The sequence below is a fragment of the Chlorocebus sabaeus genome, chromosome 26 (genome assembly GCF_047675955.1).
Source record: "Chlorocebus sabaeus isolate Y175 chromosome 26, mChlSab1.0.hap1, whole genome shotgun sequence".
NCBI classification, from domain to species: Eukaryota; Metazoa; Chordata; class Mammalia; order Primates; family Cercopithecidae; genus Chlorocebus; species Chlorocebus sabaeus.
The window spans coordinates 744,152-766,929 of NC_132929.1; the positions used below are offsets into that span (position 1 = coordinate 744,152).

At 44.2% G+C, this 22,778-nt stretch overlaps 1 protein-coding gene across 1 annotated transcript in view; it reads left to right on the plus strand.

The window, feature by feature from the left end:
- The window catches only part of OCA2 (OCA2 melanosomal transmembrane protein), a 320,006-nt gene that overhangs the window by 87,414 nt on the left and 209,814 nt on the right, over window positions 1-22,778 (plus strand). The window contains exons 10-13 of the mRNA XM_073011978.1: window positions 52-117; window positions 4,322-4,378; window positions 5,765-5,889; window positions 9,117-9,255. Coding sequence (XP_072868079.1) covers window positions 52-117; window positions 4,322-4,378; window positions 5,765-5,889; window positions 9,117-9,255 — 387 coding nt within the window. The remainder of the gene's footprint in view (window positions 1-51; window positions 118-4,321; window positions 4,379-5,764; window positions 5,890-9,116; window positions 9,256-22,778) is intronic.

The window sequence follows — 22,778 nt, forward strand, 5'->3', positions numbered from 1 at the left end:
ACTGGGATGGCGGTGCACGGATTAATTGGCAAATTTGTGCTTTGATTGCAGAGACCCAGCCTGACCCACGTGGTGGAGTGGATTGATTTTGAGACGCTGGCCCTGCTGTTTGGCATGGTAATCACAGCCCTCCCCGTGGGACTGGGCTCCACGCCTGCGGTAACCGGGCCTTCTCTGGCCTCCACTGCTGAGGATCCTTCATTATGTTAAAGACACAGTGCCTAGGGCTTGACTGAGAAGTGTCAGTGCCGGTTATCGGGAGAACCCACTCCCAATGTTTAACGTGGGTTCTTTTCTATTTCCTAAGTGTCTCCGCTGGGTTGAGAAATAAAGGGAAAGAGCACGAGAGAGAAATTTAAAGCTGGGTGTCCGGGAGAGACATCACATGTCGGCAGGATCCGTGATGCTCCCCGAGCTGTAAAACCAGCAAGTTTTTATTAGTGATTTTCAAAAGGGGAGGGAGCGCACGAATAGGGTGTGGGTCACAGAGATCACAGGCTTCACAAGGTAATAAAATATCACAAAGCAAATGGAGGCAGGGGAGATCACAGGACCACCGGATGAGGGGAAATTAAAATTGCTAATGAAGTTTCGGCATGCATTGTCATTGATAACATCTTATCAGGAAACAGGGTTTGAGAGCAGACAATCTGTCTGACCACAATTTATTAGGCGGGAATTTTCCCATCCTCGTAAGCCTGAGAGCGCTGTAGGAGACCGGGGCTTATTTCATCCCGTTGGCTTCAACCATAAAAGACGGGACGCCTTAAAAGGGGCTGTAGCCCTACCTTCAGGGCGCATTCTCTTTCTCAGGGATGTTCCTGAGAACAAGAATTCAGCGATATTTCTCCTATTTGCTTATGAAAGAGGGGGAATGTAGCTCTGTTCCGTCCGGATCACCAGTGGCCAGTTCAAAGTTACCTCTCTTGTTCCCTGAACATCACTGTTATCCTGTTCTTTTTTAAAGATGCCCAGATTTCATATTGTTCAAACACACATGCTCTACAAACAATTTGTGCAGTTGATACAATCACAGGGTCCTGAGGCACGACATTCATCCTTCTCAGCTTACAAAGAAGATGACGGGATTAAGAGATTAAATAAAGACAGGCATAGGAAAACACAGGGGTATTGACTGGGGAAGTGATAAGTGTCCATGGACTCTTCACAATTTATGTTCAGAGCTGATTACAGTAAAGACAGGCGTAAGAAATTATAAAAGTATTAATTTGGGGAACTAATAAATGTCCATGAAATCTTCACAATTTATGTTCTTCTGCCATGGCTTTAGCCGGTCCCTCCGTTCGGGGTCCCTGGCTTCCCACAACAGCGGGTCTCCGGAATCTCTCCTGAGGAGGAACGGAACGGGGCTATGGTTCGTTAGCGGGAGAATTCCAGCCCAAGGCATGTCTGATGATGAAATCATATTGCCATTTAGAAAAGCTAGCAATTCTTTTGAGTTACTGCCCTTAAAATAAAAAAATGGACTATCCCAAATAAATAAACCATGTAGGAGTTTCAGTGGGAGAGAGAGTACCTTTCATGATGTGAGTAAAGGAAGGTGTCACTCCTAAGCAGTAGTTCGGGTGTTTGCTAATTCATCATATTACCCAGTGGCCACTCTGTGCTGTGAGGAATGCCACCAGCGCCACCTGCAGGAACTCGAAATGCCCAAGCGGGCTAGTGTGGGACACGAGTCATGACCCAGCTTAACGAGAACCAGTGGAGCCTGGCCAGGGCCTGGCAGCAGGGGCAGCCCACGTGTTCCTGAGCAGACCCCACACAGTCCAGTGGTCTGCAGGAGGGCTCTTCCTCTCTGGGCTAGAAGACTTGCTCTGTGTACAGCTGGGCACTATAGATCCTCATTTTCCTTGCTAACGTTTCATCCCTCCCAAGGCTGGCCAACATAACAGAAGGCCCAGCTACGTTAGGCTTCCATGTGACCTGACTGGAGACTGTGCCGCCATCCTCTGTGGGCAGTGCTCAGGGAGGCAGGCGAGTGTTCTAGCCCCGGCTTCACAGAGTAACTCATATTTGTATCGGGCCTGAGACGTATACAGAGTTTGGGCATCTGGATAGAAGAGAGGAAATGTGCCAGATATCCCTGAGATATGCCTGTTTTAAAAAAGGAATGCTATATTAGTTTGCTAGGACTATGTAACAAAGTACCACAGACCGTGTGGCTTAAATAATATAAATGTATTTCCTCACAGCTCTGGAGGCTGGAAGTCCGAGATCACGGTGTGGGCAGGGTTGGTTTCTCTGAAGCCTCTCTTCCTGGGCTTGTAGATGGCACCTTCTCCCTGCGTTTTCACTTTGTCTTCCCCGTGTGTTTCTGAGTCCTGAGACCCTCCTCCTACAAGGACACCAGCCACACTGAATCAGGGCTCACCCTAACGACCTCATTTTAACTTAATTACCTCCTTCAACGCTGTCACTCCAAATATGTCATGTTCCCAGGTACTGGGGGCTAGGATGTGAACATATGAATTTTGAAGGACACAGTTCAGCCTATAAAAATGGCTTTGGTATTTTTTTCTCGTCAGAATTCAGTTCCACGAGCACTTGCAGGTTCTGCAATTCTGGAACTGCAGGGTGCAGAGTCATTACAACCAGGTGTCTGCCTTTTCTCCCCCATTTCCTGGCAACCGACCACCCACAGGGCCATTTACCCCCATCCCTGAGTTCCAGTCTCCCATGGTGGTTCTGTCAGCAAATATGTAAACGGCACACGGGTCTGCACACGCCTGTCTGCTCGTGCATGTCCATTGGTGTGCGAAGCCCCATGTTCCAGCGTCAGCTCTCAGTGGCCTTTTGGGTGAGGATGAACATTGATAGTCACTCTGGACACGATGGATATTTACACTGGGTCTAAATTGACTGGGGACATTTTTGTTTTCTATAGTTTATTTAAGAGACAGTAGTGTCTACTGGGACTCTTGTTTACCAGGTATTGTAATTTGAATAATTATATTGCATTTTCACAACCTGATGAAGTATAGAACATTCAGAGGTAAGGTGAGAAAACTGAGGGACAGAAAGGTTAATTCATATTTTTGTTCAAGTTCGGACTTTTTTTTTTCTTTTTTTTTTTGAGACAGAGTCTCGCCCTGTTGCCCAGGCTGGAGTGCAGTGGCGCGATCTCAGCTCACTACAAGCTTCGCCTCCTGGGTTCATGCCATTCTCCTGCCTCAGTCTCCCAAGTAGCTGAGACTGCAGGTGCTCGCCACCATGCCCAGCTTTTTGTATTTTTTTTTTTTTAGTAGAGACAAGGTTTCCCCACCGTGTTAGCCAGGATGGTCTCGATCTGACCTCGTGATCTGCCCGCCTCGGCCTCCCAAAGTGCTGGGGTTGCAGGTGTGAGCCACCGTGCCCGGCCTCAAGTTCGGACTATTTTTAAGTGGTGGAATCAGGATCTGAACTTGCATCTTCTCATTCCAAGTTCAACACATGGTGACTGCCATCTAAGAGGTGAAGCAGAGGAACTTCCAGAACATTCACTAGTTGCAATGTCGGGTTGATAAAATTCGGAATATCTGGGACATGACTTTTTATTAGGATCCAGGATGGCTGTTTTCACACCAACTCATCATCCTCACTGTAAAGAAACAGGCAACAGGCATTCTGGGCTCACCTGGAACCCAGGGAGTGATCGTTTCAATACAACTGCTCCCAAACTGGTGACAAAAATCAGTTTAATTATTTTAGAAAACAAAATCGAACCCAGTTTTAGCATCACAGAATGTTTAAGTGTTGCTTGTGTGGACACGTAGGTACAGAAGGCCACGTGCCGGCCCCCGCCCCGCTTCTGCCTTTGTGGCTGAGAGCAAACCCCCTTGCACTCTGATCCCATTTCCTAGTCCATAAAACAGAGGGTGAAAAGAACACCTGATTTTTTTTTTTGAGGATCGGATGGGATGGTAATGTGCCTTGAGGACAAATCCCCAGACACACATGTAGGCACAAAACCGCTAGCAAGAGGCTCCATTCGAGGAGCGAGTGAGTGTACTATTCCAGGAAGCGACGGTGTTTCTGAGTGTACCAGGAAGTGAGTGTACTACTCCAGGAAGTGATGGTGTTTCTGAGTGTACCAGGAAGTGAGTGTGCCAGGAAGTGAGTGTACCAGGAAGTGAGTGTGCCAGGAAGTGAGTGTACTACTCCAGGAAGCGACGGTGTTTCTGCATCTCAGAGTGGGGAGCCTGGCGATGTGGTGGCTTTCAGAGGCCACAGCTCAAATGTGTAACGGATCATGCTGATGTCGTTTTAATATGGTGTCCTGCTAAAAGGTTATCCTTGTCGTCTTCTTCTCTTTTCCCCATAGATGATCTTAGTAGCCATATTTTCAGAAACGGGATTTTTCGATTACTGTGCTGTAAAGGTAGGTATGATGTTGCATTTAATAATTCCATACTGATTAATTTACATCTGTATTTTTCTGACGTTATATATTTAGGGAACAAACATTTAAAAATTCCATCCTTCTTTTAAAGGTTACTTCTGCAGGGCAGGGTATGCTGGCTGTGTTAAGTTGTATGGCTCTGAGTGGTACTTTCAGCTGCTCAGTAAATAAATGAAGGAGGTGGTCAAGGAAAAGGGTCCTCAGGTTGAATGTTTGTGTATTATTTAAATTGTCTGGTGAGAGCTATACATCAAAAATTGTTTTGCATATTAGAGTATCCCAATATTTCAAGCCATTAGCTTCTGATTACTTTGCTTTTTGGTGAAATAATTTCCATGATTACTTCCTAAATATTGAATATATACACATTTATGTTTTTAACTGGAACCCTGGGGAGCTTCATCAGCCAGCTCTAGCCTCCAGGATTTGTACCTGACCTGTCATTCAGGGTTGGCAAGAGGAGAGCTCATTGTGTACCATGCCCTGCTAATGCAGTCTAGTGCTGTGCTTGAATATGTCTAGTTTTTGAAACTGAAAAGGTCTTTTTTAAAATTACTCAACAGGCCGGGCGCAGTGGCTCACACATGTAATCCTAGCACTTTGGGAGGCTGAGGTGGGTGGATCATAAGGTCAAGAGATTGAGACCATCCTGGTGAACATGGTGAAACCTCATCTCTACTAAAAATAAAAAAACTAGCTGGGCGTGGTGGCATGCACCTGTGGTCCCAGCTACTCGGGAAGCTGAGGCGAGAGAATTGCTTGAACCCCAGGCGTGGAGGCTGCAGTGAGCCAAGATCACACCACTGAACTCCAGCCTGGGTGGCAGATTGAGACTCTGTCTCAAAAAAAAAAAAAAAAAAAAAAAAAATACTCAACAAAGCCCTTTGCAAACTCTGAATGATAGAACCGTGCTGTGATTTTTGTCATCTTTGTGCCCCATCTTACACATGCCAGGTAGATATTTGGTCTATTACTCCTTGCTATTAAAAGTGTCCCTTAGTTCCCTAGAGATCAGCAGACACTAGGCTCACGTGGATCCCAAATGTCAAAGCCCAGGTTGTCTAACCAGAATACCGATGGCATTACGGGGACTGAGGGTCATCACCTTGTGACAAATTAACCATGACAGGGGCTGTGTGAAGGAGGAGGATCAGAGGGGTGACAGTGCTGGCTTGGGAGGGTGTAGAAAGTCTAGGAACTTCGGTGGCCAGCACTGTCTCCTCTCGGCCCCCCAGGACTCCGTGGGTCTACGTCTTAACCCATGGGGCAGTGTTCGTTTGGCTCCCTGTTCTTAAAGTCACTAATGAAAGGCTGCCTCTGTTCTGTGAGCCTGCTGACTGGCTTGTGCTCTGTGCGTGCGGCCAGGCATACCGGCTCTCCCGGGGACGGGTGTGGGCCATGATCATCATGCTGTGTCTCATCGCGGCCGTCCTCTCTGCCTTCTTGGACAACGTCACCACCATGCTCCTCTTCACGCCTGTGACCATAAGGTATGCAAAGCGCCTCTGCCGTGGGGGTTGTGGCCAGGCTCTGGCTGCACAGCCTGGCTCCAGGCTCCATTCTCAGGTGCATGAAAAGGTGGGCGGTTGAGCCCCCGGCTCAGTGCATTCCAGTCCAGCTCGTGTCTGCTTTGTGTGACTGCAGCACATGCTACCAGCAGTGGGGCCTCAGAAGCTGGTGGCAGAAATGTCTGCGGGAGGTGGAAGACATAGGCTGTGCTTTGCTGGAGATTGTAGTCTCATGGGGAGACACGCGGACAAGGATGGCTCAGCCCTAGTGAAACCCTGTCTCTACTAAGAATACAGAAATTAGCTGAGTGTGGCGGCATGCGCCTGTAATCCCAGCTACTCAGGAGGCTGAGGCAGGATAATCCCTTGAACCCGGGAGGCATAGGTTACAGTGAGCGGAGATTGCGCCACTGCACTCCAACCTGGGCAACAGAGCGAGACTCTGTCTCACACACAAAAAAAGAACAGCTCACCCCAGACCACCAGGTGCCCAAGTGCCAGGAGTCCTTGTCCCTGTTCTGCTCCATCACCATCTGCCACCTGGGCTGGCTTGGCAGGTCACACACATGCCGAGGGCTCACAGGGTCATGTAGCTGGGGGAGGTGGAACAGCCACTGCAAGGTTCCTCATCAGAGGCTTGGAGGGTTGCAGGACCGATGGGGCTCAGCAGAACAAGGTTCAGTCTGGCAAAGCTTTGTAGGGCAACTCTGGGAAAAGGAAGTTCAACCCAACCCAACCTCACCCAACCCAACCCCACCCCACCCCCCACCCCACCCCCTCAATTCAATTCTGTTTCTTTTAATTCCATCCACTTTAATCATCCATCATTATTGGGGGCCATAGGCCTGTTTACCCAGAATCTTCTGAAGCGTGAGCTGTGGTCCTGGTCCCCGTGTGGGCCCCTTCTGAAGGCATGGACCTGTGTGTTTCCATATGTATGCTCTCTATTTTAAATATGACTCCCTAGCATGTCAGCCTCGGGGCTGGCCCTGAGGACACAGAGGGCGAGAAGGTGAGAGAGGGGCCCCTCAGGGAGTCACCCTCCGGTCCTGTTTGAAATAGGGTGTCTTGAACAAGTCACTTCAGGTGCACTGATCTGGGTCATAACGGCAAAGAGATTAACCTGAGCTGGCATTCTGAGGGCTCTGTGAGACACCGGGCCTGCCTGGACACAAAGCATGGGACACACAGCAAGTTCCAAGGCCCTGTGGGGCTGCTTCCAGGGCTCTGGGTTAATCTGGGGGATGCCTTTTGTGTTTGAACAGTGGTGGCTCTTAGAGGAGGAGTGGGGTGGGGAGGAGCACACAGTGGCCAGCGCCGCTGGGAGGAGCATGCAGCATCCCCAGCCATCTGCTGCCTCCGTGTGGAGACTCAGGTTCATACCCAGGCTCCTGCAAGCTGGGCTAGACTGTCACGCCCTGTGTGGCATGGGAGGGACCCCAGGCTCTCAGCCTCCTCGCAGGGTGTGGTACCGCCCCTCTCAGTGCCTGGGTGGAGAGTCAATGAGGGAGGGCGTGAACATGTTTGAAGGCTGCTGTACACTGTCACATGCACTAGTGACGGCACCAAACTGTGCCTTCTGGATGTGTCGGGGGACAAGAGCCAGGCCCATCTGCCCCCTCTAACCAGCATGACTCCGCTGCTGCCCTGGCTTGAAGACTGCCGCATATCCTCACGCTCCCCATGGCAGCCTGGTGAGAGCAGGGTTCCAGGGCTGGGGTGCACTGGGCACTTTGTTCCCAGCATCCCCGGGCAGCTGAGAAGTATCTCAGCCTTGCCACAATTTGTTCATATCCTCACTACTCGGAACTGCTTTTGTCATGTTGTTAGAGCAGTACTTCCATTTATTAGTCAAAAATTTACATCTTTCAAGATTCCGGTGCTGGTGTTCTAAGATTCCCTATTTATCTGACCATATGCATTATGGCTTTGTAAGTGCTGGCCACATTCTTCCCCTTTGTCTGGACTAAGTGGCTTTGGTCCTTATAGTTAACAGCTAGTCCCATTGAGATGGGTGCACCGCCCTGCCTGGTCTGGCACTGTTGACTGCTGCACACACGTATTTTCTTGCTAGAAGCAGATCCTGGGAGCTTCCTTAGCACTGTGCCGCCGCTGCCTCGGGGCAGAGTCTCATCTGTGGAGCCACCCCTGCTTCAGTCCCCGGGCACGTTCCTTCCTCAGCTCCCACACGGCTCCATGGGCCTATGCTCCTCATGCCAGCAGAGGGGAGGCTGTGTGGCCGGCCTCACTCTGAGCTGATGGCTGGGAGGTGGTGGGTGGCCTCTGAGTGAGACCCGAGGCTGGGTCCTGTGTGGGAGTGGGCTGTGAGGATGAGCAGGTGTGGGGGACGCTGTGATGTGCCTTCTGCACTTTCTTTAGGGCAATGTTTCCTAGCTGTGGACATGCTGGGCCCCTGGGGAGCTATAGAGCACCACTGCCCGGGCCGACTCCCAGGCACTGGTCTGCGCTGGCCAAGCCATAGGACTCCCAGATTCCAGCACAAATCTCGTGAGGCCACGGTGGAGCTCCACAGCTGTAGAGTGTGGCCTGACAGGTCTGTGGGGTGAATACAGTTGACACGAATCGATTGTACTCCAACACAGCTAGAAGACAATAACTGGAATGCTCCCAGGGTAAAGAACAGATTGATATTTAAGGGGATGGGTATCCCAGTTACCTGGTTTGATTATGGGAATTATTACATTATCATACGTACCCTGAAAATGTACGTATGTATGTGTATATCTAGTATGTATTATAGCAATAGAAAGTAAATAAATAGAAAATGCATAGATGAATGAAACAAAGGGAGGGGACGAGGAGAGAACCTAGGGCCTTGGTGTCCAGGAAGCAGGAGGTGGGAAAGGGGCTGAGTCAGCAGGCCCTGTGTGAGCCATCCGCTCCGCCTCCACACCGACCCCCACAGCACCAGCTGGGAGCGCTGGGGAAAGGGCACCTGATCACACTGAGGGTTTGGCGGCTGGAGGCTCACTCTGGGAAGGAATGTAGCTCTTGGAGTGAGCTGTGGCCTGCAAGGGTTGTTGCATTGTTCATTCCCCCCAGTGCTGCCCTCCCCAGGTGTGCGTGTGTGTGTGTGTGTGCGCGCGCACCTCCCTTGTACGAACAAGTGCCTTAAAAATCTCTGGGTTGCACGTGAGCCTTTCACAATGTGCAGGTGGGACTACTTTCATTTCCTCCATTTGTGACAGGTTGTGTGAGGTGCTCAACCTTGATCCCAGACAAGTCCTGATTGCAGAAGTGATCTTCACAAACATTGGAGGAGCTGCCACTGCCATCGGGGACCCTCCAAATGTCATTATTGTTTCCAACCAAGAGCTGAGGAAGATGGTACGTACCAGCATGCTAGGGTTGCTTCCAACAAACGCACACTTCCACTTTCTTAGTGCTCTACCCCATGTGGACGCCTTTGTTAGAAATGAAGATCATCACGCCACCTCTTCATAGTAAGTACTACTGGGCATTTCGAGAGTGGGATGTTAGGTGACTGGTCCTTCAATCCTAGAGTTAACGGGCTTGAATTGACTTCATACTCATTCTGATCAGTTTTTAAAGAAATGACTGGATAGCATGATATAGTTAGTCATAGTATGTTATATTAATTTTATTAATAGGAACTGAGGTTTCTTCCAACTTACATTAAAAACAAAATGACCTGTCCCCTCTCACTGGAGATATGGGATTCCCTTCTTAACTGTGGTGGATTGATTTACTGATAAAGGACTTAAAATTTATTTTTTAAGGGTCAGAAATGAATGTCTTTAGAAATTAATTCTTTGAAAGCCCCCTATAAATATTAGGGTATAATTTCTTTATATACTGTAATAAAGACAAAGTGTTAGAAAGTGCAAGGTATTTTACATATCTTCAAGGTGAAAACTGAACTATATCATTAATTTTTATTCTCTATTCTTTGACCATTAGAATTTTCTCAGTCTCCCTTCTCTGAGGTATCAGTGAAAATGCTTCCACATTGGTGTTATTTCTTGTAGATGATGTGTGTGCGCGTGTGTGTGTGCGTGCGTGTGTGTGCCTGAAGGGTGTCAGTGTGTTTGTATTTGAACACTGTGTTCCGTGAAAATATTTAAACCTTTGAGAACCTGTGGCTCCAGGGTGTTAGTGGCTGCCTCATGGAAGCAGCGCGCTCTGGAGGTTCTGGGTATGGCTCCACATTCTCTCGCTGCCCCGGGAAACTGCTTGGCAGCACTTCACCAGCTTTGCCCTGTGAGCTGAGGGGTGCAGCCATGATCATGCCACCCTGGAGTGTATCAGGTGGTAACAGAGCCTGTGGTTTATCCTAGGGGCACCTGCTATCCAGGGTGGAGCTCATGCTGATGGAATAGAACTGTTTTTAGAAAAAAATTGTGTTATTAGTCTCATTCCATAAAAAAGTAATACGTTTTTTGTAGAAAACAGAAGTCTCACAGACATGCACACACAATAAAAATTCATAATTCCACAAACAGGTAAACCCTTTTAATATTTTGGTGCAAATAGCATCCTAGAGCATTTGTTTGTGGATACAGATGAATACAAAAGACAGCACAGCTTCTGCTTCTGGCCAACATGGAGTAACGGGGCCGGGATTTACTCTCTTGCTTGGGAAAGTCAAACAGAACAAACAAAAATAAACCAAAACCAGACAAAACACATGGAACAATGGTCACGAAGTCAGTGGACACCAGGCACAAAGCGACAGTGATCCCCGTGAGACGGAAGACAGATGCGGTGAGCTCTGTGACTGCTCCAGCTCCCCACCTCCAGAGAGCCTCCAGAGCGTGGTGCAGCGAGGGACGACCCCGGCAGAGCCCATGAGACACTCTGAGTTGAGAGGATGAAGCTGAAAGTCTGGGGAGACCAGGGCAGCGAGAGTCCAGAGGGGACACAGCTGAACCACAGAGATCCTCAGAGAGTCCCTTTGGAGTATTCAGCAGAGTGTTCAGATCAGTGCATTCGTGCGAGGAGATGACATGAGATCCTGGGAGAACAACACAGAAAGATGAGAGGGACGAGTGCTTGACGCACACGACAGGAATAGTGATGATGTCTATTCTGCCAGGCAGACTGGAACCTCTTAATTTTTTAATTTTTATTTTATTTATATATTTTTTTGAGACAGAGTCTCCCTCTGTCGCCAGGCTGGAGTGCAGTGGCGCGATCTCTGCTCGCTGCAAGCTCTGCCTCCCAGTGGAACCTCTTAATTTATGGAGCACTGGGTAGAGCACTCACCAGGGTCTTGCCTCAGTCGTGAGGGGTAATTAACTACAAAGTGAACACTGCTCTGCTTCCACCTAAGAAATCTTGAAACTAAGACCCCAAAGGACCAAACTGTTTCTAAATATTTTAACTGCATCCCAGAACAAACCTCAATATTTAGAGTGATACAAAAATATTCGACAACACACAGGGTAAAACTTGCAATGTCTGGCAACCAATCAATGATTATCAGGCATGTAAAGAAGCAAGAAAATATAACCTATGACAGGCATGGTATGAACCATTTGAAACTAACGTAGAACAGACAACGGTGTTAGAATCAGCAGACTAGGACATTAAAACTGTTACTACAACGGTGTTACAGATATTCATCAAGTAGCAACATTAAAGATCTAAAAAAGCCCCACATTAAACATCTAGACATGAACATTACAATGTCTGAGATAGAAATACACTTGTTGGGATTAGTGGCATATTAGGTATTACATAAGGAAAGATGAATGAACTTGAAGACATAGATTCAAAATGAAACGGAGTAAAAAGATAATAACAAGGACTGAAAAGCATTAGTGAGCTATGGGAAAACTTCACGTGGCCTAACATACGCAATTCTCATCTCTGGAGGAGAGAGGGGAATGGAAAAAGACACCTGAAAAATGGTCCTAAATTCCAAATTTTATGAATGGTATAAACCAACAGAATCAAGCAGTTCAATGAAGCCAGAGCACAAGAAACATGAAGAATACTACAGTAAGGCACACCATAATAAAATTATTTGAAAACAATGATGAAGAGAAAATCTTAAGTTTCCAAAGAAAAAGACATATTACAGGCAAGGAAACAAAGATAAAGATGACAATATATTTCTCTTTAGAGATAATGCACGTGTGAAGGCAACGGAGCAATACCTTTAAATACTGAAAGTAAACACCTGTGATCTCAGACTACTACACCCAGTGAAAATCTCTTTTTCTTATGTACAAAAACAGACTTCTTCTCATATAGAAAAGCTAAAAAGAATCCATCAGCAGCAGACCCACAGGGTAAGACATACTAAAGGAAGTCTGTAAGGCAGAAGGAAAGTGACACCAAATGGAAGCATGGATCTTCACAAAGTCATGAAGAACACTGAAAAGGGTAACTACATGGGTAAATTCACATAGTTTAAAACATTAAACCACTTTGAGATAATTGTTTAAACAAAATAATAATGTAACATGTAAGTAGAATTGATGACAACAATAAAATAAAGCCTGGAAGGGGAGAAATTAAAGTATATTAATGTGTCAGGCGCGGGGGCTCACGCCTGTAATCCCAGCACTTTGGGAGGCTGAGGCGGGTGGATCATGAGGTCTGGAGATCGAGACCATCCTGGCTAACACGGTGAAACCCCGCCTCTACTAGAAATACAAAAAAAAATTAGCTGGGCATGGTGGCACGCGCCTGTAGTCCCACCTACTTGGGAGGCTGAGGCAGGAGAATTGCTTGAACCCAGGAGGTGGAGGTTGCAGTGAGCCGAGATTGTGCCACCGTACTCCAGCCTGGGTGAAAGAGTGAGACTCCGTCTTAAAAAAAAAAAAAAAGTATATTAATGTAAGATATTTTATAATATATGTAAACTAGTATAATATCATTTGAAGGTAGTCCATGAAAGTCAAAAATGTGTATGATAAACTCTAAAGCAACCACTAAAAGGAAAAACAAAGAGTAACAGCTAATGCCAACAAAGAATATAAGTGGAATCATAAATAGTATTTATTTAATGGAATGGAATGTAGAAAAAAGGCAAAAGGAAGCAAAGAAATGATGGAACAAATATAAAACAAATTGCAAGAGTTAAACCTAACTATATTTAATAATTACATAACATATAAATAGTTTAAATATCCCAATTAAACAGCAGGGATTGTCAGATCAAACAAGCCCCATCCAACTATAGATGCTCCTCAACTGACTTTGGGATTACATCCAGATAAACTTATTGTAAGTTAAAAATATCATAAGCCAAAATATGTTTAATATACCTAAGCCCCTGAACATCATGGCTTCACCTAAGCCCACCTTAAATGTGCTCATTATTAGCATACCATTGGGCAAAATCTCATACAAAGTCTGCTTTATAATAAAGTGCTGGATAGCTCATATAACTTATTGAATATTGTACCTTACATCAAAGTTGAGATGGCTTTGCACCATTGTAAAATTGAAAAATTGTAAATTGAACCAAATTAAGTCAGGGAACATCTGCATTATGCTGCTTACAAGACACACATTTAAAATATAAAGACACAAGACCAGGCGTGATGGCTCACGCCTGTAATCCCAGCACTTTGGGAGGCCGAGGCTGGTGGATCACCTGAGATCAAGAGTTCAAGACCAGCCTGGCTAACATGGTGAAACCCTGTCTCCACTAAAAATACAAAATATTAGCTGGGCATGGTGGCGGGCACCTGGAATCCCAGCTACTCGGGAGGCTGAGGCAGGAGAATCGCTTGAACCCGGGAGATGGAGGTTGCAGTGAGACAAGATCACCCCATTGTACTCCAGCCTGGGTGATGAGTGAAACTCCATCTCAGAAAAAAATGTCTCTCTGTCTGTCTGTCTGTCTGTCTGTCTGTCTGTCTATCTATCTATCTATCTATCTATCTATCTATCTATCTATCTGTCGACCGACACAAATAAGTTAAAAGTAAAGGAATGGCAAAAGACTCATCAGAACAAAGTGGCTATATTAATATCTGACAAAGTAGACTGCAGAGCGAAGAACATTTCTAGGATTAAATAATGTTTCATCATAATAAAGGGGTAAATTCATATAGTGAACATAAAAATTCCATTTATACAACCAATGACAGACCTTCAAAATATGTGAAATGTGATAGTACTGCAAGGAGGAATAGATAAATCCTTAATTATAGTTGGAGAGTTCAGTACAATTCTCACAGTAATTGAAAGAACAAGTAGAGAGAAAATCTACAAGGATATAGAAAACTTCATCATTGTTAACTAACATGATCTAGTTGACATTTATAGAAAACTCCACTCAATATCAGAAGAATGTATATTTTTTTCCAGGTACACATAAAACATTAGCCGAAATAGATTCTAGGCAATAAGACAAATCTCAATAAATTTGAAAAGATTCAAGTAATATAAAATATTTTCTCTGACCACAGTTGAATTAAATTAGAAATTAATAACAAGGATATTTGGAAAATTCTCAAATATCTGGAAACTAACACACATTTCAGTAATCCAAGGGTCAAAGAGGAAAGTGAGATTGAAATTAGAAAGTTTTTGTACTCATCCGCTTGGAATGCCATAACCAAATACCATAGACTGGGCAGCTTAAATAACAGCAATTTATTTCTCACAGTCTGGAGGCTAGAAAGTTCAAGATCCAGTGGATTTCATTCCCTGGTGAGGGCTCTCTTCCAGGCTTGCAGATGGCCACTCTCTCACTGTGTCCTCATGTGGCAGGGAGGCGGGCAGAAGAGGCAGAGATGAAGCTGTCTGGCATCTCTTCTTATGCAGGCATTAATCCCAGCATGAGGGCTCTACCCTCATGACCTCATCTAAGCCTTATCACCTCCAAAAGACTCCATCTCCTAATACCACCCCATTGAGGGGGCGAGGTAGGGCTTCGGCCACAGTACTTTGGGGGAAACATGATTCAGTCCCGAGCAGTTTTGTGTTGAATTATAGTGAAAACAGGACATATCAAAATTTGTGGGATTCTTCTATAGCAGAAGTCAGTAGACTTCTTTTTTTTTTTTTTTTTTTTTTTTTTTTGAGGCGGAGTTTCGCTCTGTCGCCCAGGCTGGAGTGCAGTGGCCGGATCTCAGCTCACTGCAAGCTCCGCCTCCCGGGTTCACGCCATTCTCCTGCCTCAGCCTCCCGAGTAGCTGGGACTACAGGCGCCCGCCACCTCGCCCGGCTAGATTTTTGTATTTTTTAGTAGAGACGGGGTTTCACCGGGTTAGCCAGGATGGTCTCGATCTCCTGACCTCGTGATCCGCCCGTCTCGGCCTCCCAAAGTGCTGGGATTACAGGCTTGAGCCACCGCAGAAGTCAGTAGACTTCTTAAAAGGCTATATATAGTTAGTTTTATAGGCATGTGGGCTGTATGGTCTCCATTGCAATTACTCAGCCGCACCACTATATAGCATGAAAGTAGCCATAGACAACACATAAGTGAATGGATATGGCTGTATTCCAGCTCCATGTGTGCTGGTCCCTACTCTAAAGCAGTATTTAGAAGGAAATGTATAACACTAAGCACCTGTATTTGAAAAGATGTGTCTCAAATCCATAACCTCAGCTTTATCCTATGGAATCAGAAAAAGATATTAAAGTAAGCAGAAGAAAAAAATATATACAGACTAGAAAAATAGGGAACATCAATGAAAGCAAAAGCTGGTTCTTTGACAAGATCAGTAATATTGACAAACATCTCGCCAAGCTGATGAGGAAAATGAGACAGAAGATTCAAGTTACTAATATCAAGAATAAGAGTTGTTATATTACAGCAAGGCACACAGACATTACACTATTCTTAGAGAAGATCATGGACAACTCATGTAAATGATCTGACAGCTTAGATAAAATAAAACTTTTTTTTTTTTTTTTGGAAAGACACACTCTTTAAAACTTCACTCAAGAAGTAGGTAACCTGAGTTGCCCTATAGCTATAGAAATAATCAAATATGTAGTTAAAAACCTTCCCACAAAGAACAAAACAAACATAAACAAACCGCTCAGCCTAAGATAGCTTCTTTGTTGAATTCTCCCAAATAGTTAAGGAAAAAATAATGTCATAATACCAATTCTATACAAAGCTTTACAGTAAATTGAAGAGGACAGAATATTTCCCAATTAATTCTATGAGGCCCTGATATGTAAACTAGACAAAACCAGTATGAGAAAAGGCAACGATAGATAAATATTTCTTGTGAACATAGATTTAATATTTTAAAAATTAGTAAATCCAATTTAACAGTATATGCATAGGTAATACATCTTAGCCAAGTAGAATTTATCCAGGAATGGAAGATTCTTACGATATTTGAAATATTAATCAATGTAATTTACTATGCTGACAAACTAAATGAGAAAACCATGTGATCATCTCAATAAATGCAGAAAAAACATTTGGCAAAATCCGGTATCTATTACTGATAAAATCTCTCAAGAAACTAGGGATAAAAGAGAAATTCATCAGCCCAATAAAGAATATCTGAGAATCTGTAGCTAGCATCACACTGCACTGAGAATAACTGAATGATTTCCCTCTAAGATTAGAAACAAGACAAGGATGTCTGTTCTCACTATTTTTATTCAACATTTTATTGGAGGCTGTAGCTCATGCGATAATGCAAGAAAAGAAATACAAAGCATCAATATTGGTAAGGAAGAATTAAAAGTCTTTATTTGCAGAAGACACAATCATCCATGTAGAAGGTTTAATGCAATCCACAAAAGAGCTCCTACAAATAATAAATAAATTTGGCAAGGTTGCAGGATACAGAGTCCATATACAAAAATTAATGGTTTTCCATATTTAGCAATAAATAACTGAAAATTAAAATTAAAATTTCATTTACAGTAGCACAAAACATATGCTGTATTTGGTATTGCATATGACCAAACAGATGCAAGGTCTATATACTGAAAACTACAAAACTGCAGAGTAATTAAAGAAGATCTAAATAAAGTAAGAGGTACACCTTGTTTATGGGCTGGAAAACTCAATATTGTTAAGCTATCAATTATTTCCAAATTGATCTATAAATTCAAGCAATCCCCATCAAAACCATAGCAGGTTTTTTCTTTGGGTAGAAACCGACAAGCTGATTCTAAAATTGATATAGAAATTCAAAGTATCCAGAATGACAAAAAAAGAAAAACAAACTGAAAGGGCTAGTAAATCCTGACACCAAGATGTATTATAAAGTCTCAGTAACTAGCACAGTGGTTTTGGCATCAAGACAGACAGACAGATAAATAGAATAAAGTAGGGAGTGTAGATACAGACCCACACATAAGTGAACTACTGATTTTTGACCAAGGTGCAAAGCCAAGTCAGCAGAGACAAGATAGTGTTTGCCACAAATTGTCCTGGAACAAATGGATATTCACATGCAGGAAAATGAACTTCAGTCCACACCTCCCACTATATCCACAAATTATCTCAAACTGGATCATAGATGTAAGTGTAAAACCTAAAACCTTAATTTCTAGTGGAAAACCTAAGTTGTAGTAGAATAGGTAGAAAAATAGTTCAAGTGAAGATGTGGCTACTGTACTTCATTAGACTCTTTGTAGAACTTGGCTGTCAACTTGGCTGTTTTTCTCTTCTTTTTATGACAACATTTAATGAATGCTGCAACAGTTTAACTCTCCTAACTAGCATCGCATTAGTGTTAATGTAAAATCCTAGGCATGGTGTATTTCTTACACACAACCCGAATTAACTCTGTGCCATTTTAAGCCTGCCTTTGCAGTCCTAGATTGAAATATTCTGAACTAAACGATACGAAGTGACTCAAGACAGACACTGACTGTGTTTCTACCAAGCCATGTAGAAAACGGAGGGCAAAGAACAGTCTGTCAGACCATTGCTACAATCCTCCATGGCATGCTGACGAGCTGTTTTAAGATATCCAGAATTTAAATATGATGGTAGGAGAGAAAGGTGAGGTTTTGCAGAAATACTCAGAGGGTCCTGGAAGTGAGGTACCCCCTATGGTCTTGCTGAGGCTCAGCCCAGGCTTGTCATACAATTTTCTGCCAAAGTGACATTCTCTGCGGAGATGGCCTTAGGACTGTCCTTGTTTTACTGAAGATGGCATTCTTTCTCTTCTACATAATGACTTTCCCTGAATTTGGGAATTAAACTGTAATGGAGTCTCGCTCTGTTGCCCTGGCTGGAGTGCAGTGGCGTGATCTTGGCTCACTGCAACCTCCGCCTCCTGGGTTCAAGTGATTCTGCTGCCTCAGCTTCCTGAGTAGCTGGGATTACAGGTGCATAGCACCACGCCTGGCTAAGTTTTATATTTTTAGTAGAGACAGGGTTTCACTGTGTTGTCCAAGCTGGTCTCGAACTCCTGACCTCAGGTGATCCGTCTGCCTCGGCCTCCCAAAGTGCTGAGATTACAGGCGTGAGCTGCCGTGCCCAGCCTTGATTTAAATTTATTTCACAGTGGTTTGGAGATACGGAAACACTTCTCTGTACGGAGACACAGATGTGCTCGTAGTTTCAGGGACAGTGTCTTCAGCTGAGATAAATTTGTAAAGCCTCGTTATCAATAGTGATGCACAGCCATACATTTGCGTCACGCGATGTGCATATTTATTTTGCATTGTTTAGTTTTTCATCAAGGAACTCAAATAGGAAGAAAATAGATTGTGAAATAAAACTTAGGTTTGAAATTAATTTTAAAATTATTCATGAAGAGGAAGTCCTACAGTAATCAGGCAAGATAAAGAAATAAAGACTACCCCAATTGGAAAAGAGGAAGTCAAACTATGTCTGTTTGCCACTGATAGGATCTTATACCTAGAAAACTCTAGACTCCTCCAAGACTCCTAGATTTGATAAATGAATTCAGTAAAGTCTCAGGTTACAAAATCAATGTACACAAATCAGTAGCACTGCTATACACCAACAGTGACCAAGCCAAGAATCAAATCAAGAACTCAATCTCTTTCACAATAGCTACCAAAAAATAAAATACCTAGGGATATACTTAACCAAGGAGTTGAAAGATGTCTAAAAGGAGAACTACAAAATACTGCTGAAATCATAGATGACGCAAACAAGTAGAAATGTGCTCATGGATTGGAAGAATCAGTGTCACAAAAATGACCATATTGCCCAAAGTAACTTACAGATTCAATGCAATTCCTATCAAAATGCCAATATCATTTTTCACAGAATTAGAAAAACCAATCTTGAAATTCATATGGAACCAAAAAAGAGCCTGAATAGCCAAAGCAATCCTAAACAAAAATAACAAATCTAGAGGCATCACATTACTCAACTTCAAATTATACTAAAAGGCTACAGTAACCAAAACAGCATGGTACTGGTATAAAAGTATACACATAGAGCAATGGAACAGAATTGAGAACGCAGACATAAAGCCAAATACTTACAACCAACTGATTTTCAACAAAGTATACAAAAACATAAACTAGTAAAGGACACTCTATTCAATAAATGATGCTGGGAAAACTGGCCAGCCACATGTAGAAAAATGAAACTGGATCCCCATATCTCATGGTATACAAAATAACTCAAGATGGATTAAAGACTTAAATCTAAGACTTGAAACCATAAAAATTCTAGAAGAAAACCTATGGAAAACTCCTCTGGACATTGACCTAGGCAAAGAATTTAGGACAAACATGCCAAAAACAAATGCTGCAGAAACAAAAAATAAATGGGATCTAATTAAACTGAAAAGCTAATCAGGCCGGGCATGGCGGCTCACACCTGTAATCCCAGCACTTTGGGAGGCCAAGGTGGGAGGATCACTTGAGGTCAGGAGTTAGAGACCAGCCTGGCCAACACGGTGAAATACCATCTCTACTAAAAATAAAAAAAATTAGCTGGGCGTGGTGGTACATGCTTGCAATCCCAGCTACTTGGGAGGCTGAGGCAGGAGAATCACTTGAACCAGGGAGACAGAGGTTGCAGTGAGCCGAGATCACACCACTGCACTCCAGCTTGGGTGACGAAGAGAGACTCTGTCTCAAAAAACAAACAAACAAAAAAACAAGAAGGAAATAACCATCAAAGTAAACAGAGAACCTACAGAATGGGAGAAAATATTTGCAAACTATGAATCCGACAAAGGACTAATATCCAGAATCTACAAGAAACTCAAACAAATTAGCAAGAAAAAAACCCAAATAATCCCAATAAAAAGTAGGCAAATGACATGAGTAGACATTTTTCAAAAGGAGATATGCAACTGGCCAAGAAACATATGAAAAAATGCTGAACATCACTAATCATCAGGGAAATAAAAATTAAAAGAATGAGATATCATCTTACTACAATCAGAATGGTTATTATGGCCATTATTAAAAAGTCGAAAAACAATAGATGTTGGCACAGATGTGGTAAAAAGGGAATGCTTATACACTGCTGGTTTGAATGTAAATTAATACGACCCCTATGGAAAAGACTGTGGAGATTTCTCAATGAACTAAAAGTGTATCTACCATTCAATCCAGCAATCCAGCCACTGGGTATCTACCCAAAGGAAAAGAAGTCATTATATCAAAAAGACACCGGCACACTTAGGTTTATCACAGCACAGTTCACAACTGCAGATACATGGACTCAACCTAAATGCCCATCAATAGATAAGTGGATAAAGAAAATTTGAGATGTGTGTGTATATATATATATATATGCGTGTATACACACCCCCCACACACCATAGAATACTGTTCAGCCATAAAAAAGAATGAAATAATGTCTTTTGCAGCAACTTGGATGGAACTGGAGGCCATTATTCTAAGCGAAGTAACTCAGAAATGGAAAAGCAAATACCACATGTTCTCACTTACAAGTGGGAGCTAAATTGTGGGTATGCAAAGGCATACACTGGTAACGACAACATTGGATACTAGGAAAAGGGGAGGTTGGGAGGGGGTGACGGATGAAAAACTACATATTATGTACAATGTCCACTACTCTGGTGATGGGTGCACTAAAATCCCAGACTTTACCAGTTTATAATTTATCCATGTAACCGAAAACTACTTGTACCCCTAAAGCTAATGAAAAAAAAATTAACAAAGAAGTTGAATACTTATGTAGTTTGGAGGAATTAATAAATCAGTATTAGAGTTTGGAACAGTAAAGAAGTCACATCTGAAAACTTGTCCACATTTTCTGAGTATTATGCAGAAATGACGGGAAGTTGTGAGGAAAGTTCTTGCCACCTACCATTGCTGCATCAGGCTCAGGTCTCCCAGGTCTCTTGGGATGACTCTCTGTTGGTGGAATTTCCAGCACGGTTTGGGTAGGTAGGGAGGACCTCCAGGATCCACCACGTGGACAACCACTTATTCCCCAGCCACAAGCCTCCCTTGGGTAAGCATAAATTGGCCTGGCTGTAACATCCACGTGCACCAACCCACTGCACTTTCAGCTCCTAACAAGCTGACGGGGTAAAGTTTTACTTTGCTGGTTACATTTGCTCCTTTATGCCTGTTCTACAGAGACTCACGATGGTGAACAAAACTATTCAACTATCTTTAAAATGATGCCTGAAAAGACTCTTGAGGGACGCGTGCCCCTATGCTTCTGAGTGGCCTCTTTCTAAGAAGACAGGTTTCCCTTCATGCCCCATGTTGTGCACTTGGATGCTTTTTATACTTTTCCCACCATACTCTCTGCTGGGCTTGCTGGGACGTTCTTTCCGTTTTCCCACCATACTGTGTGTGCTGGGATGTTCTTCATGCTTTCTCAGAGTGCTGTGTGTGCTGGGGCATGCTTCACGTTTTCCCATCATGCCTTGCATGCTGGGACGTTCTTTCCGTTTTCTCACCATGCTGGGCATGCTGGGGCGTTCTTCAGGCTTTCCTGCCATATTGTGCGTGCTGGGACATTATAATTATGTTTTCCCACCATGCCGTGCGTGCTGGGGCATTTTTCACGTTTGCCAACCATGCCATGCTTGCTGGGGAGTTCTTCCGGCTTTCCCTGCCTTACTGTGCATGCTGGGACGTTCTTTACGTTTTCCCGTCATGCCGTGCGTGCTGCCACGTTTTTCCTGTTTTCCCACCATCCCGTGTGTGCCGGGACGTTTTTCACGTTTTCCCACCATGCTGTGCGGGTTGGGGTGTTCTTCAGGCTTTTCCTGCCATACTGTGCGTGCTGGGACGTTATGTTTTCCAACATTCTGTGTGTGCTGGGATGTTTTTCACGTTTTCCCACCATGCCTTGCACGCTGGGGCGTTCTTCAGGCTTTTCCTGCCATCCTGTGCATGCTGGGATATTCTCTATGTTTTCCCATCATGCTGTGGGTGCTGGGACATTCTTTTCATTTTCCCACTATGCTGTGTGTGCTGGAAGCTTCTTCGTATTTTCCCACCATGCCATGCATGCTGGGGCATTTTTCATGTGTTCCTGCCATGTTGCATGTGCTGTGAAGTTCTCTGGCTCCTCCTCCACTGCTGTATTTCCCCCACTCCGTTGGGTGATAACTTACACAGTGTCACTCTCTTGTGGGCCTCGCTCTGCGTCTCTGGCCCCCTCTGAATTTCCTTTGCAGGTTTTGTTTTTTGGTTTGTTTGTTTCCACACACCTCTTCCATATCTGTGGACTCAGGGGTCTTCGTTTTTGACCTTTTTCTCCTCTCAGGTCAGCGTTGGCTAGCAGAGCTCATCCCCTCTGTGGCATGCTCTGTTTTCAGCCTGCTGGGAGCCATGTCTCTGCCAGAGGCTCTTCCTTTAGACCGTGTGTGCCAGGTCCCCTGCACCCGTGCTTGATGGAGCCCTTACAAGCAGCGAGAGCCACACCCCCCATCTGCCTGTTATACCCATTCCTGCAGTGCTGGTTCCCCTCCTTACTGAGCGTCTAGACAGGATTGTATTTTCAAATTACACCATGCATA